This window comes from Microtus oregoni, unplaced genomic scaffold (genome assembly GCF_018167655.1).
Source record: "Microtus oregoni isolate MIOR12 unplaced genomic scaffold, Mior012 000009F_ref0000495, whole genome shotgun sequence".
Taxonomy (NCBI): domain Eukaryota; kingdom Metazoa; phylum Chordata; class Mammalia; order Rodentia; family Cricetidae; genus Microtus; species Microtus oregoni.
Window position 1 is genome coordinate 54707565 of NW_024543068.1, and position 16552 is coordinate 54724116.

The 16552-nt window shown below is 40.7% G+C and overlaps 1 protein-coding gene across 1 annotated transcript in view; it reads left to right on the plus strand.

Moving 5' to 3' along the window:
• Positions 1-16552, plus strand: part of Hdac9 (histone deacetylase 9) — a 463183-nt gene that overhangs the window by 272465 nt on the left and 174166 nt on the right. Inside the window, exon 17 of the mRNA XM_041657935.1 lies at positions 13252-13359. Within this exon, the coding sequence (XP_041513869.1) occupies positions 13252-13359 (108 nt within the window). The remainder of the gene's footprint in view (positions 1-13251; positions 13360-16552) is intronic.

The following is a 16552-nucleotide window of genomic DNA, read 5'->3' on the forward strand; positions in this document are numbered from 1 at the left end:
AGGCCCACCTCATAGGAAACCCATTTTCTTAATGGGCACAGTAGTATTATATTTAGCTCTGGAACTATTTCCAAAAGAAATCAACCAGCCGCGTTCAGATCCTACAAAGGAGACGGTGCCTAAATTCCTTTTCCTCTAAGTCATTCCCTCTCCAGTTTAAATACCATCACATCCATTCAGGACAGGTAGCTTAATCTCTATCACGTGCGGCTTTGCAGGCCATTAGCTTTGTTTCCAGTGCCAGTGACGGAGCACTGCTCCATGTGCTTGGAAAGCCCGCAAAGGCCCACATTCATTCAGGAAACTCCGGCTGAACTAGATCCATATGTTGCTTAAACATGAAGCTCGCTGATTGGAGGGAGTTTCTGGCTTCCAGCATCATCACAGATGATTCTTGTCCTTTGATGTGCTGCTGAATAGAAAGTAATGTTAGGACCAGACCCCCAGCTTCCCTTCTCCTCCTCCTCCTCCTCCTCCTCCTCCTTCTCTCTCTTTCTCTCTCTCTCTCTCTGACTCTGTCTCTCTCTGTCTCTCTCTCATCCCTTCTCTCTCTCCTCCTCCCTCCCTCCCTTCCTTCCTTCCTTTCCTTCTTTTCTGTTTGAGTTAATGTTTACTGAGCGCTTACTGAGCTGCGTTCCACCACCCTTTCTGAAACACACTGTGTGCTCTGATGAATTCAAAGCTATTCTGATGGGGGTGGTGTCGCTTTCATTTTTCTTGGAGTTTCTATTATTTAATGAATTTGCCAATGTTTAAGTAATCTGAGAACGGGAGGGCTGGTCCTTAAGGTGCCTACCATTCATGTCAGTACAGAACCTGAGGTCTCGTTGATCTATGTGAAGGACAGTATTAGCATGCTACCACTGGAAGGGAATAGGGAAGATGCCCTGCAATTATCTGTAAAAGTATATTTGACATTAATTTCTTCTAGTCCTAGGATTTGGAAACTGCTAGATACAAATCCTTCATATGTGACTAGACACGGTATTAGCAACCATTCTCTCCTATACATTTCAGTAAAATGACCATCTTAAGACAAGTTATTACGAATATAAATACTTCAAGTGCATTTCTCATGGTCCTGCTTTGCATTGTTTTGTGTCCTCTATACTCAGATAAGATTCCTCCTTTGTTCAGTTTGGAAGGAAAGTGCTTTTCTGTGAAATCAAGGCCTCTCCAGCCATCACAACTTTAAAGACATGGATTTACTCATGTTATATTTCCTATTGGTCATGCAGCAATACTTTTATAAAAGATAATAATTTCCAATCACTAAGGATGAGGTTAGATAACAAAATAAGAACAGAATAAAGCCCCTAATTATTTTTCATTCTGTCCAACCCGCTGTTCTCTAGTGACAGCCCTGGTACAGGGGCTGGAATCATGAGCACACCTCCTGAACTCGGAGGTCAGCCTCCCAAATGCCCTACCCTGAGGAGTCTCCTGGGCTAAGCTTTGATCTCAGCTACACAGGAAGCAGCCCGGTTAGTTCATATGAGCCGTGGTTTTGCCTTCTTCACTTTGGAGCTTTTAAACTTTGAGTAAAAGTGTGGCCTTCCAATGGTTGGTGTAACAATTGGTGGTAGAAGGTTTGCCCAGCATGTACCATATTTCGGGGTCTATCCCCAGCACTGTGAAAAAGATAAACCAACAAATACCTGAATATAGATAAAGAGCACAAATATTTAGCACAGATAGGTTTGGTTTAGCATGCCCTGGGACTTTTAAATAGTTAATTCTTACCAATATTAATAATTAAAATGTTGCCTCTAACCATATAGCAACTAGGAGTTCTATTAAAACACCATACCATCCATTCCTTAAGATAAAAATTTGGAACTCAATAGCCACTGCCCTTTTAGACAGAACGCAGACACCATCTGATCTGAGATCATTCATCTCAGCTTGAGCATAAGAGAAACCTGTGGAACCAGCCTGGCCATGGCTGTGGAGCCTTTCTAAAGAGTACGTTTCAAAATAGTTTTAATTTGCATTTCCTTAATGGTTAGGATGTTATACATTTTAAAGATGTTTCTCAGTCATTTATATTTCATCTCTTTTTTTTTCTATTTGATACAGGATTTCTCTGTGCAGCTTCAGGCTATCTTGGAATTCACTCTGTAGACCAGGCTAGCCTCAAACTCAAAAATCCACTTGCCTCTGCTTGCCGAGTGCCGGGATTAACGACTTGTGCCACCATTATCGGGCTTGTATATCATCTTTCAAGAACTGTTTTGTTCTATGCCCCATTTTAATTGAGTTGTTTGTTTTCTCAATGTTTAGTTTTTGAGGTATTTGTATATTCTAAATATTAATCCTTTGTCTTATGCAAAGCTGGTAAGATTTATTTCAAATTCTGCCTTTTCTCTTAAGTGATAGTGTTCTTCGCTCTATAAAAACAATTTAGCTTAACAAAGTGCCATTTATTTTTGTTCCTCATGCCTGCACTGTTAGGGTCCTGTTGAGAAAAGACTTCCCTTGGCCAATGGTTTTAAACATAGGCACAGGGTGTCCACTCCTTGATCCACATGGATTTGAGTTTGCACAGGGCAAGAGATAAAGATCAGACCTCCATCTTCTAAATGGTATCATCAGTTTGCCAACACAATTGGTTGCAGATACTCTCTTCACCTATATATTCTTGGACTCTTGTCAAAAATTAAGTGGGCTGTAGGGGATTTGCATATGGGTCATCAATTCTAGTTCACTGATCACAGAGTCTGTGTTAGTGTTGGTGCCATGCTGTTCGTATCGCTGTCACTCCAAAGTATAACCTGACATCTGGGATGGTGATGCCTTCAGCAGATCTGTTCTTGTTGTTGTTATTGTGGTTTTTGAGGATTGTTTGGACATCCTGAGTCTTTTGTATTTCCATATAAAATTTAAGATTTTTTTCTTCATTTCTGTAAAGAATTGCCTTGGAATTGTGATGGAGATTTCATTGAATCTAGATTGTTTCTGGTAGGGTGGCTATTTTCACAAATTTAATCTGACCAATCCATGAGCATTGAATTCTTTTCATCTTCTGGTGTCTCCTTCAATTTATTTTTCTTTTCTCTTAGTATCCAAAAACTGTTCTTTGTACAAATACTTTTATTTTCTTGGTTACAGTTATTCCAAAATATTTCAAGGTGTTTTTGAATGGTTTTGCTTCTTTGATTTCTTTCTAGATGTGTTGCCATTTGTTATAAAAGGACCACCGATTGTTGTATGTTAATTTTATTTTATTTATTTATTTATTTTTGGTTTTTTGAGGTAGAGTTTCTCAGGGCAACAGCCCTAGCTATCTTATAACTAGTTCTTGTCAACCAGGTTGGCCTTGAACACACAGAGATCTGCCTGCCTCTATCTCCCTAGTGCTGCGATTAAAGGCATGCACCATCACCACCCAGCTGCGTGTTAATTTCATATCACGATACTTTGCTGAATGTATTTATCAGGTGTAGGGGATTTTTCTGGTAGAGTCTTCCAGTCCTTTTATGAATATAATCATATCATCAGAAATTGAAAATAGCTTTATTTTTTTCCTTATTTGTAACCACTTTATTTCTTTTACTCATTTTATCACTTTAGTTAAAACTTTAGCATGGGCATCCTGGAATTGCTCACAATATTAGCAGAAATCTCAATTTTTCTTTAGTTAAGATGATGTTGGCTTTCTTTCCTTCTTTTTCGTTGGAGTTGATTTCACTTGGTTTTCATATCAGGGTCATATGGAACAGGGAAATGTCCCCTCCATTTCTGTTTTCTAGAGTAATTTGAGAGCTGTTGCTGGTCTTCTTTGAAGGTCTGGTAGAATTTTGCACCAAATCCATCTGGCCCTTTAAAATTAATTACTGTTTCTATCTAACTAGATGTCATGAGTCTATTCCAATTATTTACTTCATTAGAATTTAACTTTAGCATAGTGTATATATCTAGAAATTGATCTATTTTTTTAGATTTTTCAGTTTTATGAATTATATGTTTTTTTAAGTATGTTCTTAGATTTTCTGAGTTTCTTCAGTGTCCATTGTAATCTCTCCCCTTTTCTCTTGAATTTTGTTATTTTGAATCCTCTTTCAGTTAGTTTAACTAAGAACTTATCAATCTTGTTGGTCCTTTCAAATAACCAAGTCTTTGTTTCATTGATTCTTTGTAAGTTTTTCATTGTTGTTTTATTAATTTCAGCCTCATTTTAACTATTTCTTCCCATGTACTTTTGGGCTGTTGGTTTTTCTTGTTTATTAAGGACTTTATATGTGGTATTAAATTATTAATATGAGTATGTTATAATATTTTATGTTGACACATAGTGCTATACACTTTCCTTTTGAAACTTCCTTCACTGTGCCCCATAGATTGGGGTATGCTGTGTTTTCATTTTAGTTAAATCCTATGAATTTTAAATTTTCCTTTTTGATTTCTTCCTTCACCCAGTTTTGATTCAGTAGTGTGTTGCTCAACTTCGATGAGTCTGTGTCCCTTTTATCCTCTTTGCTGTTGTTGAGACTATCATTATTCCATAGTGGTTACATAAGATACAAGACATGATTTCGATTTTTCTGTATCGAGACTTGCTTTGTGTTCTAATATGTAATATATTTTGGAGAAAGTTCCCTGGGTTTCTGACAAGTACACATATCCTTTAGTGTTAGGGTGGGATGTTCTATAGATACCTGTTGTATGTGTTCTACCATGGGAGTCCCAAGGGCCAAATTCATATACTAGGTTTGGTTAAAAATCTGCCCTTACCTACTAAGTTAGCGTGATAGCTCCATATTACTTTTCCTCCATTAGAATTCTTTTTTTGAAATTGAAACTGGATTTGTTTTCATACAATATATTCTAATCACGGTCCCACTCCCCTCAGTTCCTCCCTACCTCTCCACCCACCTAAATTCACTTTCTTTCTTTCTATCCTTGTTAGAAAATAGTCAAGCAATTAAAAACAAACAAACTGTACTAGTATAAAACAAGGAGGAAGAAAAAGAGCCAAAGAAAGCATGGAAAGCAGATACAAATGCATGGACACATACACTTGCTTACACAGGATTTCCACAAAGCACAAAATCAGAAACCATCATAGCAAAAGACCTGTAAGGTTTAAAAATAAAAAAAAAAGCCCAGACAAAGCATTATGAAACACAAAACCTCCAAAACTACCACTGAGTTCACCTTGTGTTGGTCATCTACTGCTGGGCAGGGGCCTGCCTCAGACTTTGTCCTCAGTGACACACTTTTGGCCTTTGAAGAAAAAGGAACTTTCCTTTTCAAGCAGTTGTCAATTGGAGAAGGCCTCTTACTGTAGGAATTCCTACCACCAGTAGCCTTTAAGTTACCTGCCCACTTGGGCGTGGCCTCTTATACTATTTATACCACTGTAAAGCATGCATCCTGCCTCTTTCTGAGCTGTGGGATTTCATTGCTGTTCTCCATTTCAGCAGAGGATTGTGGTTTGTGAGTCTACCTTTAAATAACCTCTATTATTCTCAATTCTGAGCTAGTGTGGGATTTCTTTTAAGAGTCCTTCTTCAGCCTCTGGGTTAGGGATGGAGGCTGGGTGTGTCAACCTGTCCTTTTAGCTCTAGGGCTGACCCGACCAGGTGCAGACCCTATGCAGCCCCTGTGCCTACTGCCACAATATTTGTTAGATCACGTGTGCACCAGCCCTGTGGTGTCTAGAAAGTTGAGATCTCGTGGTGTCTTCCACCACCTTTGGCTGTTCCACTCCTTTGGCCTCCTCTTCCTGAGGGGAGGGATGGAGACATCCCTTTTGTTCCACTCCTTTGGCCTCCTCTTCCTCTGGAGGGGAGAGATGGAGACATCCCTTTTGGGGATGAGTGTCCTAAGGTCTCTCACACTCTGCATAACATCTGGCTGTGGGACTCTGTGTTTGTTCTTATTTGATACAGGAGGACGCTTCTCTGATGATGGCTGAGCAAGGCGCTGACCTATGGACAAGTGAAGAATGTCCTTAGGAATCATTTTGTTGCTACGTTTCTTTAGCAGAACAGTTGTATTTGTTTTTCTCCTGGTTCCTGGCCTATCTAGACTCAGGTTCTTAGTCACCCAGGAAGTGTTGGGTTTGGTGTCCACCTCACGGGATGGGCCTTAAGTCTAATCAGATATTTGGTTACTCTGTGCCACTGTCATACAAACCTATCTTTCAGGCAGGTCACACCTGTGGATTAAAGGTTTTGTAGCGGAGTTGGTGTTCATTTTTTCCTCTGGTAGTGTACAGAGTACCTTCTAGTACCATGAGCTCTAGTAGATAGGGGTGAAGACTCTAGGTAGGAACCAGGTCAGGGTCCAGCATTGATGAAGTGCATGTGTTCCAGGGTAGGGGCCGCGTGGATTAAAAATACCAGGCAGATGGAGCAGACATACAAAAGAAATACACAGAGACACAGAATAGAACCTGAGGGCAATCCAGTGAATACTGAATTCACCCGCATCTATTTTCCATATGTTTATATACCCCGATCCCAAAGGGGTAGTGGAGAAGGCAAAAGGCCGCTTAAACGTGATACAAAGAACAAACAGAGAAATTACCTCTTCAATACCTGAAGCGCCAAGCAACTATATCCTGAGTTAAGTTTTCTGCTGTTTATGCAGGACACTTAGCAACCACATCTTAGGCCAAGCATCACTCCCTGGCCCAAACCTCCTGTCATCTCCTTGAAGAAGCAGGAATAGACCTGAACTCTCTGATCTTTGATCAAGGTGGAATGGATCCACTTCTGCGGGCCCTCTTAATTCCCAAAACACCAAGTAACCATGCCCTAGGTCAAGGCCACACCTTAAGTCAAACCTCTTGGCAATAACCTTGGAGGAGCAAGAATAGGCCTGAACTCTCTGACCTTTGGTCACGGTGGAACAGATCCGCTTCTGTGGGCTCCCACAGAATCAGCTTGACTTCTCAGTGTCCAGTGAGTGGTATCATGTTTCCTTCAGCAATAAAGCCTTACCATCAGTTTGTGAAGAGCAATTAATAGCCCTGGCAATCGCTGTGTTCTCTGAGGTTTGCATGAGGGCCCCTTTTGTCAACAGTTCTATTAGATGTGACCCATTGCTGGCACTGAAGGTTTCCTTTGGTGGTGAGAGATGTCTTTATGGGGTTTTCTGTCTCCTGCTATGTAGTGATTCCAGCTAGAGATCTTTATAGACAATACTTCCCTAATTATTTTATGAGTCTCGGGTAGTTACTTCAGTTTTCCATCAGGAGTGTCCTGGGGAGTTGGATGGTTCATATCCTTCCTACTTCCTTCCCTACAGAACCTACTAACAGATCTGCCCCCCAGTCACAGCAACGGGAATGTGTCTCAAGAACTCAACAGAGGGCCTGGAGCAGTAAAATCACCTCTACTGAGAATCACAGCTATAGGATGTTGACAAATATAAATAAATAAGTAAATAAGCAAACAAACAACAACAGAAGAAGCACCAAAATGTGCCAGGTTCAATTTGTCAAAAGCATCTGATTTTTAAAATAAAATATTTTAGTAATCTTGACAGGTAGAGTTAAGCTATTTTAAGCATAAAATATTCACCTGGTATTAGAGACTGTATTTAATTAGGGAACTATAGATTCTGCAAATATGATTTTAATCTGCTTTTAAAAATCACGTTGTTTTGCTTTCTGGATTTCGGTTTTACTTTTACAATAATCAATATAGTTAAGCACTCCAGATGCTTGAGCTCACAAAACAGTTTCCTATTTAGTTATGGAAACATTTCTATGTACTTGGTTTCTGAATCTGCTTTTTATTTCTTCTTCTTTTGTCAAGACAGTTTCTTTGTGTATTCTGTAGCCTAAGCTGGCCTTGAACTCACAGAGCTCTTTCTTTTCTGCCCCTGCCTCCCGAATGCTGGGATTAGAGGTGTGTGCCACCACCACCCAGCTGGAACCGCTTAATAATAGTGCTTCCGCCAGTGATGGCTGGGAAACTCACAAGTTAAATAGGCAGAAGCTTTATATATTTCAAAGATTGCATCAAAGAGCACATCAAGTTCTCCATATGTGTTAGATGAGAACCACCAGAATAATTAGTAATAATCTTTACTTTCAAATAGCAGAAACCAAAGCTTCAGAGGAAGGCAGTATATACAGCTGAAAATATAAGGAACCCATGCTTGCTCTCTTGGTGTATATTTGCTGGACTGCGCTCTGCTGTGTTGTGAGTGAATGAGGTGTGTGTCACCTCTCCAGGCTCCTTGGGGAAGTTTACTGTCGTCCCACAGCCTCTAATCCTACATCCCCTTAACTGTCAGACAAAGATCGGGACATATTATCCTTCCAGATGGCAATAGCATTTGGGAGTTGTTGGATTTCTTGTTTAGGTGTGCACGCATGAATGTAACATTATGTATGCATGCATGCATGAATGTACGTATTATATTTAGAGGTATAGTGGCTCATTTTATTATATTCATAATATATAATGTATCATATACATGGGTACTTTTGGATATTTTGCCTTCATATATGTTTATGTACTATGTGCATGCCTGGTACTCTGAGACATATTGTTCAGAAGAGGACTGATGCCCGCACTCTCTCCTTCATCCTGGCTTTTTAGAAACAGTAACTATTTTGCCCATTTTAGGTTTTTCTTAGGCATTTCTTTCACTATAACACGAGGGACATTATTGTGGCCTGCTCAGCCCTTGCCTTACAAACTTCTTCCTTTCTACCTCACTAAGCAGACATCTCTCCTCTCCAGGGTGGATATTGTCATTGTGTCTCTGCCTCCTAGGCCTTTCTCCTGCAGCAAGGTCAAAGGCTCCTCACCAAAAGCAAAGTACCGGCCTTTCTCAGCAATCTGTGTTTTTCCTATTGCTGTGATAAATTACCCTGTCGAAAGCCATGCGACAAAGGCTGAGCTGCTGGGTGATGGTGACGCACACCTTTAATCCCAGTATGTGGAAGGCAGAGGCAGGCAGATGGATCTCAGCCTGGTCTACAGAGTGAGCTGACTGAAGAAAATATGTCAGAGGTGAAAGAACACTGTTAATTAAAATGACATAAAAAGAAATTGGTAAATGCGACAGATGAATTGGGAGGATGGTAATTTGGTTATTGTCCTGTTAGCCATACTATACAATTATACCCCCTTGTCTTTGTACATAGAATAGTCTTTAGATATGGAAAACTCAAGTCCAAATGGATCAAAGACCTCAACATAAAGCCAGCCACACTGAAGCTCATAGAAGAGAAAGTGGGAAGGACACTTGAACGATTTGGCACAAGGACATGTGCTCAACTATGTTCATAGCAGCATTGTTTGTCATAGCCAGAACCTGGAAACAACCTAAATGCCCCTTGACCAAAGAATGGATAAAGAACATGTGGTACATTTACACAATGGAGTACTACACAGCAAAAATAATAATAATGATGATGTCTTGAAATTTGCAGGCAAATAGATGGATGTAGAATAACATCATTTTGAGTGAGGTAACCCAGACTCAGAAAGACAATTATCACATATACTCACACATAAGTGGTTTTTAAACATAAAGCAAAGGAAACCAGCCTATAAATCACAATCCCAGAGAACTTAGACAACAATGAGGACCCTAAGAGAGACATACATGGATCTTATCTACATGAGAAGTAGAAAAAAAAAAGATCTCCTGAGTAAATTGGGAGCATGGGGACCATGGGAAAGGGTTGAAGGGGAGCAGAGAGGAAGGGAGGGAAGCAGAGAAAAATGTATAGCTCGATAAAATCAGTAATAGAAAAATAGCCTTCAGAGACTTCGTTCAGTACCCAGGATAAATATTTTCCCCTGGGATCTAGCCAAGTCATTTTCTGTCCTTGAAAATGAGATAAAGGTTGAGGATGTCTCTTAGTGGTAGAACCCTTGCTGAGCGTGACATGACACACGATGCAAAATTAACGCTGATAATAATAAGATCACACGTGGGAGGTTGAAGCAGTTGACCTCACTCTACAGTCTACTCAATGTAAAAGCATCAAACGTGAGTGCAGAGTCTTTTCCCTTGAACCTCCCTGGATCTGTCTGGCATGTGCTAACAGTCCCTTCCAGATCTTGCTAACTGGTTAATATGGCCATCAGAGTATCTAACTATTCTGTGGGAGATCTTGTAAGATGAGGAAATACAGGTAAGGCGTGTTTTGTAGCTAAGTTGATCCTGAAATGCCATTTGGAATCAAAGCGTCTTGGGAGTTTGTTTGTAAATGGACTGGTGAACAAACTTTTGGGGATAGAGCCTTGATATCCCTAAAACTCTTCCAAAACTATTACAGTGAATCCAAAACCCATGATAGGGATTAATAAGCATTTAGAAAATAATTAATAGTAAATGAAATTAAAAAAATGGGTTCCTCATCTAATAGGACAAGTGGCCTTCTAAGCATTAGACCCTGAGAACAAGGGAAAGCTGTGTGAGAACAGAAAGTCATCTGCAGGCCAAAGCTAACTGTGTCCAATGAACTTGTGCTGTGCAAATTACCCTGCCTGTGACATGTTGTCACAGCTGAGTCACCGAGGGAAAGAAACCTACTCATAAATCTAGGCACCAGTGATGGGATGATCTCTGAAAACCTTGCTCATTTTTACCACCTAATTATAAACTGTACATAACACAGACATTCGAGCAGTTCTTACATAAGCATCCTGCATAGTTACGTATGAATAAATGAACATGTGAGAAATCCCATGGATGCCTAAAAGAGGATGTGTTTGGAGATTAGCAAAACTTTGGATATAAGCCATAGAATCTCAAGAATCCATTAACCAGGCTTTGAGAAAAATAACTATATCTTTACTACAAAAAATCCCAAATAACAACTCATATTGGATATTAGACAGATGTTAGCCACATCAAAATCACACTGTCACCATTACTGTTTTATGCACTACTACTAATTGTACAGGCAGAGACTGTTTATCAACACAAAATACATCCAGAAAGCAGGTATGTGAACACGCAGGGGGACTTCACACAAAAGTATCTGTGGTAACCAAAGCCCTTTAGTCTTGTGATTAATCCAACCGTGTCCTCAGTTGAAATAACAGGTAATATTTCTTTTTCTCCTTGACCCCCCACTTTTTTTTTCTTTCATGAAAGGGTTTCTCTATGTATCTCTGCCTGTCCTGGAACACATTCTGTTGACCAGGCTGGCCTTGAACTCACAGAGATTGCCTGCCTCGGCCTCCCGAGTGCTGGGATTAAATACATGTGCTGCCACCACCGCCCAGCAACAGCTAATACTTCTAACCCGATGGAGTATTTAACATTTTTAGAAGGAAATTTCTAACTGCCTTAAGAATTTATAGAAATGAGTGATGCCTGATTGTTCCAAATTGACCCATCAATGTGCTTAGAATCTATGTGGTTATTCAGTCAAGTCTGGCTACTGTGGATTCAGCCAGCGATAAGCCTTTAACTTCTCAGGTCAAGCTCCCATGCATTTAGACTCTACTATGGTCACAGTAGGTGTTTAGGGATGTAAAAAGCTGGTTCTGTGCTAAATGGCACCAATCAACAGCAGTTCATGAAGCGTTTGCCAGGGCTTTGCTTCTCACCTCCTTATTCAGCCTCTGAACAACCACACACACAGTATTCTACATTATTTTTTTGTTTGCATGAAGATGTGCCATGTGGTTACTGAACCTAGATCAGGGCCTCTGGAAGAACAGTTCGTGCTGTTAACCTCTGATGATACTCAAGATGGTTTCATGGATAAGCAAATCAGGGCACAGAGAATTTAATCATTGGCTCAGGGTAGCCCAGGTTTAATAACAAAGCTACGAGGTCTCCCCTAGCAGATGGGCTTGAAAAACTTCACTCCTCACAGCCACTCTGTTTAGATTTGTTTTCTGTGTGTCTATTTGTGTTTGTCTGCATGGTTATATAGTTCTCATGTCTGGATGTGTATTTTCTGTGTGTCTGTCTGTGTTTTTCTGCATGGTTATATAGCTCTCATGTCTGAATGCATGTTTTCTGTGTGTCTATTTGTGTTTGTCTGCATGGTTACATAGCTCTCATGCTTTTTTATTTCTTATTGACAACTTGGGGTCACAGTTGTTTGGATAAGTGTCAGAACTCAAGCATCCATCGAGCACCTGTGTGCCCAGGACTCCTAGACACCAGTGCGATTGTGTTATTGGTTCTATTGTTGACAGCTTGCCATGATTAGAGTTAATCATGATTGCATGAGAAATGAATAGACATGTGACATGACTCATGAAACCAGTTATGGCTTTGCAAGCATGCCTTGTTTTTATCGATTTCATTTTCCCATGTTACTTGGCCTTAGATTTATTCTCAACTTTTTAAAACCAAATCTTGTTTTGAGCAGGAAACCCTCTCTGGCCCATTTGAAGAGGCTTGATATTTGCATCCACAAACATTTAATCTCAATTATTAACACTTCACATGGTTTACACACTCTGAAATCTGGTATCAGAGTTGTCCGTCATTTCATACTGGCATTTCAATATTTGAAATACCTGATACGTAAGATGTGGGACACACGTTATAATTGAAACCACTACTACTGTATGTTTAATATTCTTAATGTATGCCTTCTTAGTGTGTGCGTGGAAAAGAACCAGCGGCATTTTCTAAAGGCCTGCTAGTTCCCTAGTGCACAGATTGTGCTCTAGCTCAGAAGCAGAGTGCACTGAAACCAGCCTCAGAACAGTACCTGTCCAAGAAGAAGGAAGCCTCTTTATAAATCAAACCCCTCTAAGTGGGAGGTCCAGGAGTCCTTTCCTTTCTGGGGGCTGAGCCGCGGTTGTTCCTTCCTCTTCAAGGCCTGCTACTGCTACCTGCCTGAACCTTGTCTTTGGCTCCCGACAAACCTGCAGTCAGAATGGCGTTTTCTCTCTCCAGCACTTGCAAATCCGATTTTTATGTCTAGCTAAGTGCTCTTGGTTTTCGCTCTACCTACTGCTGAGGCCTGGTTTCTAGCAGGCCTGTACCTAAGCCAGATCCGGCCTATGTAATGCTGTTTGTAATGAGAAATCTAAACAGGGAATGGCAGTGAGGCATGGCAGGAATGTGTTTCCATTGGAGAAGTCAGCGCAGAGAAAAAGTGTATGCAAAGCCGTGTCCAGAAGGTCTTTTCAGTGGGCCAGGACTGCAGACTAATGTTATTGCACTTAGCTGTTAGTCTGCCAGCCCTTCCTCACGGATTTGCTTTCTCGTCCCCTCCTCCCACCCCACCCTCTTCTCACCCTTCTCTTCTCTTTTCCTTTTCTCTCCTTCTTTGGCCCCTGCTGACTGTTTGCTCAGGTGGACAGTGACACCATTTGGAACGAGCTGCACTCGTCCGGTGCTGCACGCATGGCTGTTGGCTGTGTCATTGAGCTGGCTTCCAAAGTGGCCTCAGGAGAGCTGAAGGTGAGGTCTGGGTTGCATTAAGTGTGGGAAATCCAGAGAAGACACTGAAACAGAGATGTTGTTGTTTTGGGGGAGGTGGAGGGTGTAGTGTGTTAATAAAGGGAAGAGATGGAGGGAGGAGGGGGAGGAGATGGTCACTAAGGTGTGAGCAGAACTCCTCTGTAAGGAGGTGGTTGCTGTCCTGCTTGAAGAGTCTTACTCCTCTCTGGAATGCTCTGTAGTCAGAGCACAATAGTGTATTTGTAAGACCATAGTCATGGTGAGCAAAATTGTGGTCCATATTAAAAATACGATGTGGGGCGTGTGTGTGTGTGTGTGAGTGTGGTGTGTGTGTGCTGTGTGTATGTGTGTGTGTGAGAGAGAAAGAGAGAGAGGGGGGAGGGAGAAAGAGAGAGAGATCTGTGATGCTCTCCCAGCATTCTCTTTTGAAGTGACTTAGGAACTAGAGTTCCTGAGTAGTGTGTGTAAGTTCAGAATACCACCCAGAGAGAGGAGGGGGTGAAAGTCAACACAGACGGAAGGATTGGGAGGAAATTGTTGATTGGATGGGTAATGAACCGAAGTATGTTTTTCCATGAAAGAACTTCAAACATGAGCTATGCTTTATTGTTCTTCTCTTTCTATGGTCTCTTCTTTTTACATCATATGAAAAGAACAATGTCCAAACCCCAATGTCTCCAGTCTAAACAATTTATAAAAACCAGAGACCTGACAGACATTGACATTTTATTTGCTATTTTAACAGTGCTATTTAAAGGTATGCCATGTGTGTCTTGAATGTAGCTACCCCAATAAACCTGGTTGGTGCTAACACAGTTTTTAATGCACTGGTTCACACACTTCATAACGTGATCTGGGACGGTGATTGGTCTGGTATTTTTAGCAGTTGTGAGGCTTGAGGGAAATTACCCCAACCAGCAATATATGCACTGGGAGTTTTGTGAATCTAAGATAAAGTCCAAATAGAATGGCTATTCTTAGGGTTAAATGAAATTTTTATTCAAATTATACCTGAATCTGGTGATTGGAAAATGTAGGGTGGTCCTGGAAACTGTGGTGTCATCTTTCCCAGAAATCAGAATTTATAGAAATAAGCTCTGGATGTGGTAGGTTCTAGGGTTTTGTTGTTTTTAAAGAAATGCCTCTGTGTGTTTGACAAGACTGAGCCTGGGGACACTAACTGCTCATCGGAGACTAATGGGCCATTAGTGAAAGCAATGCTTAATTTTCAGGCCTTATCTTTGCAAATGATAAATTAAAAGGTCAGAGGGATTCCGCTTTCTGGGCAGGCTTGGCTGTCCCTTGTAGTTCCTTCGGGATAATTACTCTTATTTGATGACATCATAAATTATGATAAGTGGACAACTCTAAAGAATATTTGAGAATCTTGTTTTCAAAAGGACTCACATGGCAAGCAATAATACCATGGCTACATATTCCAGTGTTTACGGTTGCTTTGTTGCCATGCCCACTCTTGATGTCAAAAGAAACTTCTGTGTTAGCATTCACAGTTCCTAATTGCTTTTAGTTTCAGACAATTTCATTGATAATCTAGAAGCCTTCTTAACTGGAATGCAGACGGTCAAGAAAATCATGACTGTTCTTACTTGGGCTCTGCGGAATTTACGAACTTATGAATGAGGAGAATGAAACAGAAACTTAATTCCATTTTAAGCAGGTAGTCATTTCAGATGATCAGTTACAAATAAGCTGTGGACAGTGTCCTGCGGACATGCTGGCCACCAGCTGTACTAACGCGGACTATTTATGTTAAGAGCAAGAATTCCTGCAGATGCTTTTTCTCCGCTTTGCTAAACAGTCAGCAGGCTTGGTTGGTAGACAAAAGGGCTCTGCTATCCCAGTACCCTGTGCAGCATTGTGTGGCTTCTCTGGGCGTCTTTACTGACTGATCGCCAAGCAGGGCTGAAGAGGTCGAACGTTGTCTACTCCTCAGACACTGATCCTGAGAGGTTTGTAAACAAGAAAAGCAGAGTTCAGTCTCAAGTATGACTGTCAGCATACACAATAAGCAATTATCACAAACCTAAGTTCACCTGGCTTTGGCGAACGTTTCAGATTTTCGAGTTAACTCTTCTGAGGCTCAAGAAAGACAATCTAAGATAGACAGTAACCATAGTAGGAACTGATTCCATGTTGACACCACAAATGAACCCCTGGCAGTTACTGATTTGGGGACAGGGAAATTACATTGGAAACATAGAAACCAAAAATGATTTGCAACCACAGTGAGAAGTCCAAAAACTAAGCTAGAGCCACCCTTTTGAACCCCTGGTCAACCAGATGGTCGTTCCATTTCACTTGTCTCCACACCATTTTCCAGCCTGGAGGACCTGCTGGCTCAGGGCATGGCTGCCCATGACTTCTGGGTCCACTACATTCTGACCCAAGAAGGAAATGGGGTCAGGAAATTTAGGACCCTTAATAATAAATACCAAAAGAAAAAAAACAATTAAAAACCCCGCTTTTTGTAATTTTCTGTCGATGTTCAGTTCTCACACATTTTGTCCATTTTCCTAGAAAGTCTAAACTTTAATAAAATACCACTGGTATAGCATAATATTACATTTTTTTAGAGAGTGCTACTTTATCTTGGAAAATATATAAAAGAATTAAGAGCTTTCTTGAAGAATAGTGGGGCTGGATATGTTAGGAACTAAGAGATGAGCTGGAGGGAGATCATGGGGATCACAAAGGATGGAAAACTGATTCGAACACACTATAGAAGAGAAACAACCAAGTAAGATAACCTGGGTCCACCCAGGAGCTGCATCTGACCTTGCCTGTCCTGTCTTCCTCCCTTTTTGCCTGGATTGCACTGGAGAAACTAATAAAGCAGAAGAATTACAAGAATGAATCCAGCAGAGGGGAAAGGCTTCAAAGTGACATTTAAATAGAACACGTGTAGCAAACTATCGCTGTAAATTGGTATATTTTTAGTACAGAATGGAAATAATCATCAGAGTAGAATGGAAATTATGAGACATTTCAAGCTTTCTGGGTTTTTAACAACATATATGCATAATTCCTCACATAGGTTTCTGGTACCAAGGGACAGACACTCTGAAAATGTTGGAATTTTTGGTGTACCAGAAGAGTAATTATCTCAAAATGAAATTCTGTAGAGCATTATAAAAAGTACACATGGAATATAGAAATATCTCTAAATGGTAAT